We start from the raw sequence: 16736 nt of genomic DNA, 5'->3' as shown, positions 1-16736 counted from the left end.
AGAGACGAGGTCTCACTGTGTTGCCTAGGCTGGTCTTGAACTCCTGGGCTCAAGCAATCTTCCCACCTTGGCCTCCCAAAATGCTGGGATTACAGGCATGAACCATCATGTCTGGCCTTAAATTATATATATATATTTTTTTTATATATATATATATATATGTATATATTTTTTTGAGACGGAGTCTTGCTCTGTCGCCCAGGCTGAAGTGCAGTGGCACAATCTTGGCTCACTGCAACCTCCGCCTCCCGGGTTCACGCCATTCTTCTGCCTCAGCCTCCCGAGTAGCTGGGACTACAGGTGCCTGCCACCTAGCCCGGCGAAATTTTTGTATTTTTAGTAGAGACAGGGTTTCACCGTGTTAGCCAGGATGGACTCGATCTCCTGACCTTGTGATCCACCCACCTCGGCCTCCCAAAGTGCTGGGATTACAGGCTTGAGCCACTGCGCCCGGCCTAAATTATATATTTTAAGGCCATTTCTGAATATTCACCGGAGATGATATTACTAATACCTTTTTACTTATTCGTCATAAGTGATCCTCCATGTGTCAAAAGAGAAAAACTTCATTTTTCTATTTTAAAAATAGTACCTAGTGTTTTTCATTTTTTTCTTGCCTGCCAGGAAAATAAAGGCTAAATTTAATATGTAATTGCGGTAGCTAATTTAACACAGACACTAGGCATTTTCCTTCTAAAAATTCTGACAGCTTCTTTAAATGGGTTGTTTCTGTTATGTTACTTTATATCTAAATACAAAAACTTAGGCTGGGTGCGGTGGCTCACGACTGTAATTCCAGCACTTTGAGAGGCCGAGGCAGGTGGATTGCCTGAGGTCAAGAGTTCGAGACCAGTCTGGCCAACATGGCAAAACCCTGTCTCTACTAAAAATACAAAAATTAACTGGGCGTGCTTGTAGGCGCCTGTAATCCCAGCTACTCTGGAGGCTGAGGCAGGAGAATTGCTTGAACCTGGGAGGCAGAGGTTGCAGTGAGCCGAGATGGCACCACTGTACTCCAGCCTGGGCAACAGAGTGAGACTCCGTCTCAATAAATAAATAAATAAATAAATAAATAAATAACAATAACTTCATGTCCATTTCAGAAGTAAATGAGAGCATAAATAGTCTGTGATGTGTAGGGTGACACTCTGGTTGCAAATTTAAAATTTACTTAATAAAAGGGAGAAAATATGTTTTCCTTCCCGTTCTCTGCTATAGGTGACGTGGCAGGAATTGGCTGGGAGAGAACCGAGGGGACTCCACCTCCTCCGGGACAGCCAGCCAAGGGCCGGGTGTACTTCACGTACTGCGGGCAGCGCCTCTCACCATATCTTGAAGACGTCTCTGGTGGCATGTGGCCAGTGGTTCACATTCAGAAAAAGGCAGGTTACCTTGTTGGGAAAGGAAAACAAATTCTCCTTCATCACCTGTTCCTGTTAGACATGGAAAAATGAAAGGGAGCAAACAGGCCCTCATTGTACATAATATTGGTACACAATGGCAGAGGAAGGGCAGAGCCAGCTTGAGCAAGTGTGTGTCTTCCTTTGTGTTGACCCCACAGTCTTAGCTTGAACAATGCTATATCAGGAACTTAGTGCTTCATTGCCTTGACATCTTTTTAGCAACCTTTCCCAGACAACAATGCAAGGAACACTAGAGTTCTTTCAAATGTCAGTAAAATGATTATGTGATTAAGTAAATTTTGAAAGTGATTCTCTTTGGTTGCTCAGTATGTCAGAAACTTGGAGAGAACCTTCGGTAAAGATTTGTAAGTTCAACTTAGTTAACCAGCATCCTCATACATATTTAATGATGGAACTCTTGTTTCTTAAGGGGCATCTATTAATATCCAATGTTCTGGAACATTATTACTTACTACATGCTGGTAGCTCCCAAATCCATATCTCTATCCCAGACCTTTCCCTAAACTCCATGCTCACATACCCAGCAGCCTGGGCAGCATCTCTAAAGAGATGCCTTATTGGCATGTCAAGGTTAACGTGACCAAGACTTAGCCTAACTCTCCCCCAAACCCAAAGCTGCCACTTCCCCAGTCTTCTTCATCTCAGGAAATGGCAGCTCCATGCTTGTAGTTGCTAAGGCCAAAAACCTTGATATTCTCCTTGACTCCTCTTTTTTCTCCTGCTCCACATCCAACCTGTCAGCAGATCTTGGTTTTAACCTTCAAAATGTATCTAGAATCTGACCCCTTCTCCCATTCTTCCATCAACAACCCGGCCCTGCCGCCATCTTCCCTTGGATAGCTCATTACAGTGTTCTAACTCCTCTCCCAGCCCCCATTCTTGCCCGTTCACATGTCTTATCTTTTTTTTTTTTCCCCCTTCAGGACATCTCTAAGGTAATACATGTCTTTTCAACCCAGCAATCACAGTGATCTTTTCAAGATGTTAGTTGGAATGTCACTATCCAGTCAGTGGCTTCTCGTGTCATGCATTTTAAAGGCCCAAGTCTTTATAATGACTTACAAGATGCCAGGTGTGGTGGTGCCAGAGTAGTCCCCGCTGCTCTGGAGGCTGAGTTGGGAGTATCACTTGAGCCCAGGAGTTCCAGGCTGCAATGCGTTATGATTGCACCTATGAATAGTCAGTTGTACTCCAGCCTAGGCAACATAGTGAGACTCCAGATGTGTACCACCACACTGGGCTAATTTTTGTATTTTTAGTAGAAATGGGGTTTCACCATGTTGGCTAGGCTGGTCTCGAACTCCTGACCTCATGATCCGCCCACCTCGGCCTCCCAAAGTGCTGGGATTACAGGCAAGAGCTACTGCATCCGGCCAAGACTCCATCTTTTAAAAAAATAACCTATAAGGTCCTATAGGATCTGGCCCTGTACCATGTGTCTGATACCATCTTTTATCTCTGTATTTGTTGAGTGAATTAATGATGCCAATAATTTAAAGCAGCATTTCTCAGCCTGTTCCATTCATGCATTCAACAAATATTTATTGAATACTTACTCTATGTCAAGCACTATGCTAAGCTCTGGATATATAGCAGTGAGCAAAACAGATATGATCTCTGTCTTCATTGGGTTATGATCAGTTGGAGGAATCAATCAGACAGTAGTCAAATAATCACATAAATATGCATGTGTATGTATGTAATCACAGACTAGTAAATGCTGTGAATGAGAATCACAGACTTCCTAGAAGCAAGTGGCAGGCACATCTGATCTTGTATCTCTTAATCTGAAGAAGTGCTGCTTGAGCCAGGTCTGGAATATTAGCTGGTCTTAACTAGGCAAAGTTGGTCAAAAGAATATTCCAGGTGGAAGGAACAGCATGGGTGCTGGTGTCAGGTAGAGAGGAGCAGTGTCAGGTAGAGAGGAGCAGTGTTGGAAACAAGAGAGGTCAATGTGTTTGAGCAGCAAAGTACATGAGAGTGTGAGGTGAGGGACAGGGAGGCAGGGCTGGCTATACAGGGCTCTGAGCACGGGTGTGCTCAGTCCCTCCAGCCCCCACCTGGTTTCTCATGCCAGCACACACCTCGGGCTGTTCTTCCAAGGTGACGTTTAGTGAGCTGCGCCTTGGGCTCTTGCAGAAATAAAAATAAACGTAAGTCTTTCCAAATCCTTCATTTGGTCTCCTTTCCAGAACACCAAAACCCGAGCTAACTTTGGCTCCCGGCCGTTTGCCTACGCGGAAGGGCAGGCCCACCGCAACGCTGCTGACCTGTGCACTGACCTAGCAGAAGAGATCAGCGCTAACTTTGAGGCCCTGCCTTTCGCCATGGCATCTGACAGTGACAATGATGCTGGCACCAGTATTGCATCAGACCCAGGCACTCATGGGCCACCATGCCGGATTGCTGCCGTGGCCACCGCTCAGCAACGTAAGTCACCTCCTGGAACTTACTGCCTCCATGGCTTCCTGAGACCATGAATGTTATGAATTCCATAAACCCATTGCACTTGAGCATCCTCATTAAAGTCAGGAGTTGCAAACTCACGTGCCCATTGGTAATGGGGTCACAGGCCTGGTGAAAGAAGGTGGGGAGCAGGATGAAGCACAGCAGACCAGAAAGTTCATCCCCATTTCCAGGAAGCCTGCTATGCCTTAGGGCAGCCAGTGCAAGACCACTAGAGCCCCAGGACTTTGTATGAAGTCTCCTCATGTCACAGTGTTACTCATTTTCAAAAATTGTCCTAAAACCAAGGTAATCACAGAATAATAAAATGCTAGGCAATAGATATATAGGCGTGCACTAAAAACTTTTATGATGGTCAGGTGAGGTGGCTCATGCCTGTAATGCCAGCACTTTGGGAGGCCGAGGTGGGCAGATCACCTAAGGTTGGGAGTTCGAGACCAGCCTGACCAGCATGGAGAAACCCTGTCTCTACTAAAAATACAAAATTAGCTGGGGGTGGTGGCGTGTGCCTGTAATCCCCAGCTACTCAGGAGGCTGAGGCAGAAGAATTGCTTGAACCGGGAGGTGGAGGTTGCAGTGAGCTGAGATCGTGCCATTGCACTCCAGCCTGGGCAATAAGAGCGAAACTCCATCTCAAAAAAAAAAAAAAAAAAAAAAAAACTTTTATGATTACTTGTAACAATTTTTTCATAAAATTAAATAAAACAGCTCACCAAAGTAAGGATGTCTGCAGGCCATATTTGGCCCATTGGATACTAGTTTGCAAACTGTTTTAAGATTCTGTTTAGGGCCAGACACTGTGGCTCACATCTATAATCCCAACACTGGGAAGTCAAGGAAGGAGGATAGCTTGAGCCCAGGAGTTTGAGACCAACCTAGGCAGCACAGTGAGACCCTGTCTCTACAAAAAAATTTTAAAAATCGCCAGGTGTGGTGGCACACACCTGTAGTCCCAGCCACTCAGGAGGTTGAGGTGGGAGGATCACTGGAGCCCAGGAGGTTTAGCTGCAGTGACCTATCTTTGCACCACTGCTTGCCAGCCTAGGCAACAGAGTGAGCTTCTGTCTCAAAAAAAAAAAAAAAAAAAAGCCTGTTTATTTCTATCTATACTGAAGGACTTTCTAAAGTCTTCTCTGAATTGAATGAATTATACTCATAAAAACTATTTTAGGATTCAGGGTAATTATAGATAATTAGTTATTCCTAGACTCTGTGATTTAAAATTCCTCAGTGTACTAGGAGTCTTCCTATCATGCAAATTAAGATAATCTGGTTTGTCTAAGGGTGAGAAGTTAAGGATTTTTCTAGCCTGCTCTTGTTTAGAATTCGCTGTCCTTGTGCTCTGTTACAGAATATGATAGTGACACCTCCTGTCATTATAAAGTCGAGCTCAGCTATGAGAATTTCATCACCTCTGGCCCAGACCCTCACCCGCCTCCCATTGCAGATGATGAAAGCGATGATGATGACGATGATGACATCCCTCAGGTAAGAGACCCACAGGCTTAGATCAGGACTCAGCAGCATTTGCTTAGCTCCCTAGTGACTAGGACAAGCCTGGAGGAGTGATTTTGATGTGACAGTGCAAAGCTGGTTTTGTTACTCTCAGTGACATCATTGTGCTTGAACAGTGACCTTAGAGTGTTAATTTTTCTAAACCCCTATCAATAGCGATATCCGTTGGGCCATTTTGCCCGGTGAAGATCCAGAAACTGGAGAAGTGAAGTGCTTTGCAATAGTTCAGAATCCTGTGAAAGTGCTTCTATGGCTTCTTTAGAGGGAAACGAAGAGCTTGCCCTAGTGTTGCTGTTCCCTGCCCTGGCATCTGGGGATGTATCTAGTACAGGGGTCTATGTCTGATCTTTCTATTACTGGCATTTAAGTGGGGTGAAGACCTCAGGGTGAGGGCTGTAAGTTAGGGAAACAGTGATGCCTGCACCAGATATTCCTTCTCCGTTCATGAGGTTCCTTCTGCTTCCAGGAGGACCACTACGCCCTGCTGGTGAAAGCATGGGAGACCAAGGTTTTTCCTACCATCCGAAGACGCTTCCGCAATGAAGCAGAGCGGAAATCGGGCCTGGACCAGATAAAGGGGGCCTTACAACTAGGTCTGGTACTTTTTGTTCTGCTAAGGAGGTTACTTCATGACTTGAAGTGAGGAGCTGGATGAAAATCAGAATGTAAATCAGGAGAGACTCATCTAATGTTGCACCAGACTTAACAGTGTCTTTGACCTTACCTTTAGTGAACTCTGATCTTTTGTTTTCATTGCTGGACTTTGATTTGCTTGTCAGTTTAGCTGAATATTTTGGGTTGATGGGCTGCTGCAGTGAAGCTGGAGTGGTTATAATGGGAAACTCTGTGGTCTGGTGGTTAACAGTTCACATCTGAAGTCACACTGTTTACCAGCTGTGTGGACTTGAGAAAATTACTTAACATCTCTGGGCTTTCCCCATCTTTAAAATGGAATATGTGCTCTGCAAGGTTGATTTGGCAGTCTCTCACTGTTCCCTGATTCCTGCTTATTAAACAGTATTTTTGGCCGGCCATGGTGGCTCACGCCTGTAATCCCAGCACTTTAGGAGGCTGAGGTGGGTGGATCACCTGAGGTCAGGAGTTCGAGAGCAGCCTGGCCAACATGGCGAAACCCCATCTCTACTAAAAATGCAAAATTAGCTGGGTGTGGTGGCACACGCCTGTAGTCCAAGCTACTCCGGTGGCTGAGACGGGAGAATCGCTTGAACCCAGGAGGCAGAAGCGGCAGTGAGCCGAGATTGTGCCACTGCACTCCAGCCTGGGCAAGATAGAACAAGAGTCTGTCTCAAATACATACATACATACATACATACATACACACACACACACATACATAAACAAACAGTATTTCTTTCTCATACCCACTGTTCCTTTTGAAAACATTGCAAAGATTATTGTTCCCTAATCTTCTAATCTTAGGCCACAATTTCTTGTTTATTCTAACACTTAATTCCAAAAGTGTCTGTCTCTAATCACAGCCCCCTTTTAAACTCTGCTCAGAAAATTGCCATGCTTTTTCCTTACAGTAAGACCAGTGAATAAAAGAATGGTAGATAGGTGGGATGGAGTTAGGCCTTGTGTAAAAAAAGCAGATTCTAGGCCAGGCATAGTGGCTCACGCCTGTAATCCCAGGACTTTGGGAGGCCGAGGCAGGCGGATCATGAGGTCAAGAGATTGAGACCATCCTGGCTAACACGGTGAAACCCCGTCTCTACGAAAAATACAAAAAATTAGCCAGGCATGGTGGCAGGCACCTGTAGTCCCAGTTACTCGGAAGGCTGAGGCAGGAGAATGGCAGGAACCCGGGAGGCAGAGCTTGCAGTGATCAGAGATCACGCCACTGCACTCCAGCCTGGGCAACAGAGTCAGACTCCGTCTCAAAAAAAAAAAAAAAAAAAAAAAGCAGATTCTATCAACACCCACTTTTTTTATTATTTTTTTGAGAGAGTCTCACTCTATATTAACTGGGCTGGAGTACAGTGGTGCAATCATAGCTCATTGCAGCCTCAAACTCTTGGGCTCAAGAGATCCTCCTGCTTCAGCTTCCCGAGTACCTGGGACTACAGGCACTCACTACCAAGCCCGGCTAATTTTTTTATTTTTTGTAGTGACAGGGTGTTGCTATGTCCCTCAGGGTGGTCTTGAACTCCTGGCTTCAAACAGTCTTCCCACCTGGGCCTCCAAGGTGCTGGGATTACAGGTGTGAGCCACTGCCCCTGACCAACACCTGCCCTTTCACCCACAACGTCCTGGGCACTGTGGGGCCTAAGGCAACAACAGGATATGGAGGAATTGTGCCCATTTTGCTTTCCTCCCATAATGCTTTTCCTCCCAGGTCTTTGGACATTTAATTACTTGGTTTATTAATTAATAGTAGCTGTTGCTATCAAACATAATCGTATGTTCTTTCTCTGGGAAGAAAGAGCAATCTCAATAAGTGGATAGAAGAAGCTCATATAGCCTTCTCTCTTTCTTAAACAAGCAACATGTGTTTATTGCAGTAAAAATCAAACAGTACAAAAATATAGAGAGAAATAAACATGGCCAGGCACGGTGGCTCACACCTGTAATCTCAGCACTTTGGAAGGCCAAGGCAGGCGGATCTCTTGAGGTCAGGAGTTTTGAGACCAGCCTAGGCAACATGGTGAACCCCCATCTCTACTAAAAATACAAAAATATTAGCCGAATGTGGTAGTGCGCGCCTGTAATCCCAACTACTTGAGAGGCTGAAGCATGAGAATCACTTGAGCCTGGGAGATGGAAGTTGCAGTGAGCCAAGATTGCACCACTGCACTCCAGCCTGGGCGGCAGAGCAAGACTCTGTCTCAAAAAAAAAAGAAAAAGAAAAAGAAACATTACCCTCACTTTCTTCTTCCTCTCCATTTGTCCTGTAATTTGTTATTTTGAGTTAACGAAAATGAAATAACTGCAAAATAATGGACCATTTTTAGTCATTTTATACTGATGAACACTTCGGTTTTTTCCACTTTTTTGCTATCTACCAACAGTGCTACTTGCTCTGTCTCCCAGGCTAGAGTGCAATGGTGCAATCTCAGCTCACTGCAACCTCCACCTCCCGGGTTCAAACAGTTCTCCTGCCTTAGCCTCCCGAGTGGCTGGGATTACAGGCACCTGCCACCACGCCCAGCTAATTTGTATTTTTAATAGAGACGGGGTTTTGCCATGTTGGCCAGGCTGGTCTCAAACTCCTGACCTCAGGTGATCCACCCTCCTCGGCCTCCCAAAGTGTTGGGATTATAGGCGTGAGCCACTACACCTGGCCCTTTTTTTTTTTTTTTGAGATGGAGTCTTTCCCTGTCATTGAGGCTGGAGTGGCGCCAGCTTGGCTCACTGCAACCTCTGTCTCCTGGGTTCAAGCAAGTCTCCTGCCTCAACCTCCCGAGTAGCTGGGTTTACAGGCGCCTGCCACCATGCCTGGCTAATTTTTGTATTTTTAGTAGAGACGGGATTTCACCATGTTGGTCAGGCTGGTCTTGAACTCCTGGCCTCAAGTAATCTACCTGCCTCAGCCTCCCAACGTGCTGGGATTACAGGTGTGAGCCACTGTGCCTGGCCTTAGTGCTTATATTTCTGTGGAAGAGATTTGAGACATTCCTAAAAGTAGTACATTTAGTATTCCAAACATGGTAGATACTGCACAATTTCCTTCGCCAAAGGGTTATGTACTTTCATAAACAATGTTTGAAAGATTCCCTTATCATTTCACTCTACATGTAAGTCAGTGTCATGGTTGATCTGTGTGTACTCTTTGGGGAGTTACCCTGTGCTGTTATATTTTTTAGGTATGGTGGATATTGCCCGACAGACGGTTGAATTTCTCTACGAAGAGAATGGTGGCATCCCAAGAGACCTTTATCTTCCCACCATTGAAGACATTAAAGACGAAGCAAACAAGTTCACAATTGATAAAGTTCGAAAAGGTTTTGCTTTCCTCCTTACTCCACCTATGAAATTTCCTATGAAATGAGAGGTTGAATTTTCCTTAATGTGCACAAGCAGCTGGTGGTTCTCCTAGGGTGACTCTCCTTACTCCGACTGGGCTAACCTCTTCCACACCGCCCCATGTGAAGCCCTAGAGCAACCCTGGTGGGGCCCTTCCCACTTCCCAGAACTCAGTAGCATGAGCTGAGTGGGGCAGGCAGCTGCACAAGAAAAGAGGTAGGGCCTGGGCTCCGTCTCTACTAAAAACATAGAAAATAGCTGGGCCTGGTGGCGCACGCCTGTAATCCCAGCTACTCTAGAGGCTGAGGCAGGAGAATCACTTGAACCTGGGAGGCAGAGGTTGCAGTGAGCCGAGATCACACCACTGCACTCCAGCCTGGGCCACAGAGCAAGGCTCTGTCTCAAAAAACAAACAAAAAATTCTTTGCCCATTTTAAACTGGCTTATTTGTCTTTTTATTCTTCAATTGTAAGAGCTTTTACAACGTTCTATTATATTACCTTCCAGACTGAGTTGTGTTCTTGCTTGGTTATAACAAAACTGAGGGTTCTGTTAAAGCCCGTAGAGCTATTTTATTTTATTTTATTTTATTATTTTATTTTTATCTGGAGAGCTATTTTAGATGCTAAATGTAAGAACCCAGATGCAGTGGTACTTTTTCCTGAAAAACTTCTCCCTCTACACTCCTCAGGTCTCACAGTAGTAACCCGCTCTCCAGACAGCAATAATGTAGCCAGCAGTGCTGTTGGAACTGCTCTGCCAAAATTTGCCATCCGAGGGATGCTGAAAACCTTTGGGCTTCATGGAGTCGTCTTAGATGTTGATTCAGTGAGTGAACAGCCATTCTGATTAATAAGCTATTTTATATATACTGAGGCTGTCATGCCCAGATTCCCAGGTACCTTAAAAAGTGATTATACAGATGAGTTTCTCTTCAAATCAGGGATGAAGACACAAAGCAAAAATGCTCTAATGCCAATTGACTTGCCTGAGCTTTCCTCAGGGACTCAGATCAGGGCTGGCAGTAGATGGTAGGCTCTCCAGTCTCAAAGCTGTGGCCGCCTTCAGACCACACCACCTCTACCATTATTTTCTGTCCGACATGTTCAAACTGTTCCTGCATTATATCTACCCAAGTTCCCAGGGAAAAGTCCCCATTGTCCTTGATGAATGGATGATCTGTCATTGCCATGATGGTCATACAGACACAAATCAAAGAAATAGGCTGGGCGTGGGGCTCACACCTGTAATCCCAGCACTTTGGGAGGCCGAGGAAGGAGGATTACCTGAGCCCAGGAGTTCGAGACCAGCCTGGGCAACATGGCGAGACCCTGTCTCTACAAAAAATTAGCTAGTCATGGTGGGCATATCTGTAGTCCCAGCTGTGTGGGAGGCTAAGGTGGGAGGATCGTTTCAGCCTGGGAGGTCAAGGCTGCAGTGAGCTGTGATGGCGTCAGTGTTCTCCAGCCTGGGCAACAGAGTGAGTCCCTGTCTCCAAAGGAAAAAAAAAAGAAAAAAGTTTTGTCATTTTGATCACGTCATCTCACTGATTCAGCCTCAATTTCCCTATCTGTAAAATGAGTGTATTAAACTGGATCAGTGGTTTCCTCCTCCATTTTGCAAAGCTCTCTCCTAGGACACAGCTAGGACTTTTCAGGAAGGGGGCAGAGTGAGAGAGGACAAGGCCAAAGCTTTCTTTTGAAAAGAGACTCCTGTTTGAAAGCCATGACTATGTGATTCTGAGGTTGCATGCCCATCCTTGTATTTGAGAAGCTTCCTATGCAGGAAAAACTGGTGAAATAATATACAGATCAAGCCTGAGAGTCTCTGATAAAATATTAATATCATCAATCACTGTATAGATATAAACTTTGGTATCTGTCTAGAGAGAGATACAGATGATACTAGGTTCCATTAATGCTTTGAAATTTACCTTGAAAAATTTTACATCTTTAGGCCAGATGCGGTGGCTCATGCCTGTAATCCCAGCACTTTGGGAGGCCGAGGCAGGTGGATCACTTGAGGTCAGGAGCTTGAGACTAGCCTAGCCAACATAATGAAACCCCATCTCTACTAAAAATGCAAAAATTAGCTGGGCATGGTGGCACAAACCTGTAGTCCTAGCTACTTGGGAGGCCGAGGCAGGAGAATTGCTTGAACCCCAGAGGCAGAGGTTGCAGTGAGCCGAGATCATGCCATGGCACTCCAACCTGGGCAACAGAGCAAGACACTGTCTCAAAAAAAAAAAAAAAAATTACATCATCTGACTCTATTTTGTCAGAATGTAATTTAACTCATTAGATTTTTTTAGAGGGGCTATTGACTGGTGGTCACTGAGGTGAACTTTCAAATGGAAAATTCCATCAATAATACTGTTAATCTCCCACTGCCTTCTGATGCAAACTTCTGACTCTGATTGTAAGAAAATACATTAGGATGATATTTTTGAGCAATAGAAATGTGTGAAAATAAAAATTAGAAAAATAGAATTGTCCTTATTATAATCATTCTGTTATTTCTAAGGTAATTTCTCTCCAGTTTAATAATCCCTAAATGAAAATTGCATTGGTATTTGCATCCAAAATACATATGTATGAGCTTACTTTTTATTTTCCTAGAAATAAAATACAGCTATCAGACAGATTCCCTGCTTTTAAGATATTATTAACATAAAAACAATGAACATAAATTTTACCTAGCAACAGTGTGCGCTGGAAATATAGCACTATTCTCTTTAAATTGCTAACTTATGATTACATTGAAAATCTTTATTGTATCAATTAAAATTTTCCATCTGGTATGGAAAAACTAAAACACTCAGTACTAAGCAGATGTCTTTGAACTTAGACTAAATCAATGGCATGAAACTAGCATTTATTGCTATAATCTGGTTATATATGTATAAATATATATATATTAGTCTGGTTGTTTGTGTGTTTATGTATATATTATCCTGTTCTTTTTTTATTTTGATTGAAATTTTTTTTTCAATAATTGGCTTTTGGCCTTTCTAGTATGTCATTAATTCACATTTATATTTAAGAATTCATTTAAAATCTCTCTGATTCCTGGCTGGGCATGGCGGCTCACGCCTGTAATCCCAACACTTTGGGAGGCCAAGGCAGGCGGATCACTTGAGGTGAGGAGTTTAAGACCAGCCTGGCCAACATGGTGAAACCCCACCTCCACTAAAAATACAAAAATTAGCTGGGCATAGTGGTGGGTGCCTAGTCCCAGCTACTTGGGAGGCTGAGACAGGAGAATCTCTTGAACCTGGGAGGCAGAGACTGCAGTGTGCCGAGATGACACCACTGCACTCCAGCTTGGATGACACGGTGAGACTCCATCTCAAAAAAAATAAAATAAGATCTCTCCCATTTCTGATGTTTGTTATTTTGTTATTTTCTTAGAAAAGCACATAGCAAGTTTATATAGTAATAAGATTACTTATAATATGTGTTTCCAAAATGTATTGTGAATTCTCTTTCATTTGTTTTGTCTATGAAATAGCAATTAGTTACAAATTATAATACCTAAAAGCCTGGACTGAAAATACACACACACACACACACACACACACACGCACGCACACATGGAAAACAAAAGCAAACAGCACAAACAGACATTTTCTTTTCCTATTGTAGGTGAATGAACTGGTGCAGGTAGAAACGTACCTCCGCAGTGAAGGTGTGCTGGTGCGATACTGGTATCCTATTGACATGTTGGAAAGGCCCCCAGCAGGCTACCGAAGGACTGCCACCAATGGGCTGGTCACACTGGACAATACCAACCTTCAAATTCACAGGTACAATTGGGCCCTTCTTTCTACGGGGTCACAGAAATCCACCAACTTCGCTCTACCACATGTACCATGTACCATTTATCCTCGGCAAGAAAGTTTTTCCTTCAAAGCTAACACTTAGAGAAGGCAGCTAATAAAGATAACAGCAAAATTGCAGGAGGTGTGAAGAAAAGTCGGGGGATCTAGGGGCCAGGCACGGTAGCTCACGCCTGTAATCCCAGCAGTTTGGGAGGCCCAGGTGGGCAGATCACTTGAGGTCACAAGTTCGAGACCAGCCCAGCCAACCTGGTGAACTCGCATCTCTACTAAAAATACAAAAATTAGCCGATCTTGGTGATGGGCACCTGTAATACCAGCTACTCTGGAGGCTAAGGCAGGAGAATCTATTGAACCCGAGAGACGGAGGTTGCAGTGAGCCAAGATTGTGCCACTGCACTCCAACCTGGGTGACAAAGGGAGACTCCGTCTCAAAAAAAAAAAAAAAAAAAAAAGTTGGGGGATCTAGAATCATCTGACTTATGCAACATGCACCCTACTGTGATTTGGGAGGACTGATGGGTAGCTAAAGATTGACTGACTCATTGAACTTAAGACCACCCAAATGCTGCAATGCAATCTCAACCGGAGACAGCAAGAGGTCTTGCCGTCTAGACAGATAAGCGTATCTGGAGTTCTAGTGAGAGATGAGAGCTGGAGATACACTCAACTTGATTCAAAATTGTCAACATCACAAGAAATCGTGATAGCTAATGGATGAATAGCCATCACATTCCATGGATTGGAAGAGCGTGGAGAAAGTTACGGAGAGTAAAGCAAGTCAAGAAAAGGTAAGAAGATGTCCAGGTACAGTGTAAGCTCCTTTCACTGTGAAGCCAATCAGGTATTGCTTGAGTGCTTTCTATGTGGCTAGCACTGTGCAGGCTTCCAGAAGAGAAGGTGTTCAAGGCATGTGCCTGCCCTCAGTGGGCTGAAACCTAAAGATCTGGCAAAGCTCCCTCATGTTCACCATTGCCAATTCCCCTGAGAATTATTCCTTTCCATCTTAAAATGTCTTGTAATAATTCAGAGGAAAATATAATAATAAATGGAATTCTCTAATAAAAATTTCCAGAAACTATTTTTCATGCTGTTCATCCGTTAGCCATCACAATTTCTCATGATGTTGACAATTTTGAATCAAGTTGAGTGTATCTCCAGCTCTCATCTCTCACTGGAACTCCAGATATGCTTATCTATCTAGACGGCAAGACCTCTTGAGATAGACCATCTCCACTTGAGATTGCATTGCAGCGTTTGGGTGATCTTAAGTTCAATGAGTCAGTCAAATTCACAAGACCAAAATAGGTCACATATGACTTTCTTAGCTTTACTTAGCGAGATACAGGACAGGAAGTAGGCATACCACAGGGCAATATCACAAATGTTTCTTCAACAGGGGTCCTCACAGTCGTCCACATAGAAGTTCAGGGGCTATTCCCTGACCCTACCTACTGACCCCACCTACATACCTACCCAAGTGTCAACTCAGGTGTGAAGGAGAAATGTCCCACAGCAGGGCTCCTGCGGCCGGCGGCTCAACAGCCCCGTGTCCTAATCCAAGCTGACATCTCTTGTGAACACTCCACAGGCATGGCTTCCAGGGATTCCAGCAAGAGGCATGCCCAGTTACAAGCATCACCATGCTCCAGAAGCCTTGAAGCTGTGGCTTCCCACCAAGAATGTTCTTCTTCACAGTCCTCCCCATTTAGACACAGCTTGCCTGTGAGGGGTCACTGGTATCATAAGCAGTGCCTTGTGATGTTGCCGACATTCTTTGTCAGGTTTTCAGAAGAACTGACTTTAAAACACCTTAACCAAGGGCAGTTCTGAGGTAGACAAGGATAGGGTTTTGTTGACCTTTAACTCACAAATAATCTCATAAGCCCCTAAAGTTTCTCGTGTGAGGTGGAATCTGAATTTTTCCCTGAAATCTCCTCTGCCTCTGGCCTCCCCATATCTGGAAGGGGCACCACAAACCATCCTTTTTCCTCAAGAGAGCTATCAGCAAGTGCCATTGACTGTTCCAAAATATGTCCCCATCTGCACACGTCTCCATTCCTACCTCCACCACGACAGCCCAGGCCTCGGCTCTCCTCTCCACAACAGCTGGAGCGATCTTTTAGACACAGAAATCAGCTCTCCCTCCTCTAATGCAGACCTTCCCATGGAGTACATTCAAACCTAACCTGCTTCACAGAACCCCACAGGAGCCTCTGAGCTTGGCAGCCCCTCCTCTGTGGTGCTCACACAGCTAGTGTTGCTTCCTTAGGGATGGCCCAGAGCTCCCCCTGGCCGTCTCGTTCTGTAATTCAGATCTCAGTGAATACTCACCTCTTCAAAAAGCTCTGCCCTCACCATCTAAGGTGACTGTCCATGCGCTTTTTGTCAGGAAACTACAGTATTTTAATGCTCTCCCAGGACCTGATGTTTTTACTGCTGTTATTTTGCTTGTTTGTTAAAATTTGTTCTTGTGGGCTGGGTGCGGCGGCTTGCACCTGTAATCCCAGCACTTTGGGAGGCCGAGGTGGGCGGTTCACTTGAGGCCAGGAGTTCAAAACCAGCCTGGCCAACAGGTGAAACCCCATCTCTACTAAAAATACAAAAATTAGCCGGGTCTGGTGGCATGTGCCTATGGTCCCAGCTACTCGGGAGGCTGAAGCATGAGAATCACTTGATCCCAGGAGGCAGAGGTTGCTGGAGTCCCCAGTGCCTAAGCTAGGCCCTGACACACATTATAGACTCAAAATAGATGCTGAAAAGGGTCCCCAAACATACATGCTTGAATATCAACATGGTATTATTAAAAGCTTTTAAAGCTTTATTTAATAAGTCTTTTGGTCATTTTTTTTAGCAAACAACTTTGATAGATGAAACCTGTTGACTGCTGACTAGCAACTGAGAGAGAAGGCAAGAAAGTCCTTATAGAGTTACAATCAACTTACAAGTGTAGGATGTTTAATCAGTGTTAATGCGGTGGTCCTGGTATTGGAAGACATAGGAAACATGCCATGCAGATCTGTGTGATCATTCAATGGTTGGATTTCTGGTCCTGGCACAGATTTTCATCAAGATTGTATTCTGTGCTAAAGCACTCACAGTGGTTTTAAAGAAGACTTTGGTTAGCTGGGCTTGGTGGTGCATACCTGTAGTCCTGGCTATTTAAGTGGGAGGCTGAGGTGAGAGCATTGCTTGAGCCCGGGAGTTCAAGGCTGCAGTGAGCCATGATTACCAGTGTCCTCCAACCTGGGCAACAGAGCAAGACCTTGTCTCAAATTTTTTTTTAATAAATAAAGAGGATTTTGGAAAACAGAGGCTAGAGCAGCAGTGGCTTCAGAGGCATTAGCAGTGTACAGTGTCCAAACCGGGGCTGCAGGTCAGACCCAAAACAAGCTCATAGCCAGGCGCGGTGGCTCACGCCTGTAATCTTAGCACTTTGGGAGGCCAAGGAAGGAAGATCATTTGAGCCCAGGAGTTCAAGACTAGTCTGGGCAACATAGAGAGACCCT

The 16736-nt window shown here is 44.6% G+C and overlaps 1 protein-coding gene across 7 annotated transcripts in view; it reads left to right on the top strand.

Moving 5' to 3' along the window:
• Positions 1-16736, top strand: part of HECTD4 (HECT domain E3 ubiquitin protein ligase 4) — a 222188-nt gene that overhangs the window by 168371 nt on the left and 37081 nt on the right. For all 7 annotated transcript variants that reach the window (XR_010108967.1, XM_034934555.3, XM_034934553.3 and 4 more), the window contains 7 exons: positions 1219-1382; positions 3617-3854; positions 5242-5378; positions 5872-5998; positions 9230-9367; positions 10081-10217; positions 13034-13194. Coding sequence is in view for 6 of the 7 variants with exons in the window: in XM_034934555.3 (XP_034790446.1) it covers positions 1219-1382; positions 3617-3854; positions 5242-5378; positions 5872-5998; positions 9230-9367; positions 10081-10217; positions 13034-13194 (1102 nt within the window). In the remaining variant the exon portion in view is untranslated. The remainder of the gene's footprint in view (positions 1-1218; positions 1383-3616; positions 3855-5241; positions 5379-5871; positions 5999-9229; positions 9368-10080; positions 10218-13033; positions 13195-16736) is intronic.

Source organism: Pan paniscus, chromosome 10 (assembly GCF_029289425.2).
Source record: "Pan paniscus chromosome 10, NHGRI_mPanPan1-v2.0_pri, whole genome shotgun sequence".
NCBI classification, from domain to species: domain Eukaryota; kingdom Metazoa; phylum Chordata; class Mammalia; order Primates; family Hominidae; genus Pan; species Pan paniscus.
The sequence above is the reverse complement of the archived record's forward strand: the minus strand, read 5'-3'. Positions and strand labels throughout refer to the sequence as shown.